Source organism: Drosophila willistoni, unplaced genomic scaffold, assembly GCF_018902025.1.
Source record: "Drosophila willistoni isolate 14030-0811.24 unplaced genomic scaffold, UCI_dwil_1.1 Seg844, whole genome shotgun sequence".
Lineage (NCBI taxonomy): Eukaryota > Metazoa > Arthropoda > Insecta > Diptera > Drosophilidae > Drosophila > Drosophila willistoni.
In genome coordinates, this window is record NW_025814740.1 from 17,856 (window position 1) to 19,806 (window position 1,951).

The 1,951-nt window shown below is 41.2% G+C and overlaps 1 protein-coding gene across 1 annotated transcript; it reads right to left on the reverse strand.

The window, feature by feature from the left end:
• Nucleotides 1-1,049: 1,049 nt before the first annotated feature.
• Nucleotides 1,050-1,661, reverse strand: LOC124462029. Its single transcript, XM_047013425.1, has one exon. It carries the CDS (start codon nt 1,659-1,661, stop codon nt 1,050-1,052), a length of 612 nt encoding a protein of 203 aa, XP_046869381.1.
• Nucleotides 1,662-1,951: the final 290 nt, after the last annotated feature.

A 1,951-nucleotide genomic window follows, 5' to 3' on the forward strand; every position in this document is an offset into this window, starting at 1 on the left:
TTAAATGCACTTTTTCACAACAGGTAATTTTTTGAAAACACACAGTTGTCACTACACAAACCCACTTCTCAAAATGTCGATTGTAAATCCCATTACCCAGTAGAAGATTGTAGATGGAGAAGATGTTATGAAGGCTTTGCAAGCGAGTGCGGCTTACGGGAACAATAGAAATGCCAGACTCGCACGTTTATGTATCTAATTAATTTAAGTTTATTAATTAATTGAGATAATTAATAAACTTAATTCATGCTTAGCAATTCATTTATATTAAACACTTGACCTTAAGCTTTGGCAACACCAGCAACCACGTTTTTACATTTGCAGAAAAAGAAAAGAATAATCTTCAGTGTGACCAAACTTCATGTCACTTAAAAAACTTAATCTAGTATTGTAAAGTGTAATTTTTGTAAGTGGAATAGGGGTATTCCAACACGCCCCCTCAAAAATTACATTATTAAATAAACAAAAATTAATTCAAACTTAACTCTGCAAGGGTATAAAATGAAACCCGTTTTCCTTGGTCACGGCATCACGCGTGAATGTCTGGACCGATTTCACAAACTCTTTTTTGTTGTATTTGTTATTATTAGAAAAGCTTCGTACGGAAAAAAAACCAATTTTAAGACACGAGCGCGAATAAAATGGGTTTTATAACGTCTTTCCGTGTATCGACCGCAGTAGGCGGGGGCAGTTACATGTCAACCACGTTGTAGGTAATTCGTTCATTCCTGTTGATGATTCATAAATTAACTTTGCTGGTTCGTTTTGTATAATAAAATAGGTTTGCGTTTTATTCCATGTGTTGGTCTTTGTTGACAATAAGCATTTAACTAACTCAACATACATTTCTCGTTTTCACCACACGCTTGCTATTGCATCAGCCAAAACGGTGTGACCATGCAACTTAAAGTTAAAAATAATAAATAAAAAGATCGTTTACATTCAAATAAATTTAAGTTTAAGAGTTCAGCATCCGTTCCTCAACATACCGCCGGGCTGAAACAATGTTTCTGAAACTGGCAGGGCTGTCTTTAACTTAAGGGCTCGTACTAGCCAGGAATCGTCTCGATAATGCGGGCCAGGATCCATGAAGCTGGAGGAGTATGAGAATCCTTTACTAGTACGAGATCATCAGGCTTCGGGTTTGCCGATTTCATTAACCATTTTGGCCTCTGCTGCAACGACGTAAGGTACTCAAGATGCCAGTTTTTCCAAAAGCCTTGCAACATGGCCTGAGATTGCTGCCAGTAATCCAATCGGTTTGCCGGCACTAGGTCCAAATCTCCATCTGGCACTGTGGTGTAAGGACGACCGATCAGCATGTGAGCGGGCGAAAGATATTCAACGTCTGTATCGGAAGTGGCACAAAGAGGCCTTGAGTTGATCACCGCTTCCACCTGTGTTAACAACGTATGCATTTGTTCGAATGTAAGAACGGCGTGGCCGATTACTCGGTGTAAATGAAGCTTCACAGAGCGCACAGCCGATTCCCATTTGCCTCCCCATTGAGGCGCATGTGGCGGTATGAAGTTCCAGTTGATGCCTTCGATCGATAACGCCTCTGCTATCTTGTTATTGTGCAGCTGGGATTGAACAAATTGTTCCATTTCGTTAAGACTTCTTTTGGCTCCCACGAAAGTTCGTCCATTGTCGCTGAACATCGTCACACATTTGCATCGCCGTGAAAGGAAACGTCTAAGAGCAGCCAAAAATGTATCAGTGCTAAGGTCTGTTGCCAGCTCCAAGTGTAAAGCTGAGGTTGCCATGCATACGAAGAGACATATGTATCCTTTTTCCTTTCGAGCGGTCCTTCCCTTATGTGTCTTCATCATGATTGGGCCAGCATAATCACAGCCTGTATTTTCGAACGGAAATGCTTGCCGAACTCTCACTGCCGGTAGTGCGGCCATTAGTTGGTTGCTGGTATGTGCTCGCTGTCTGAAGCACTTTA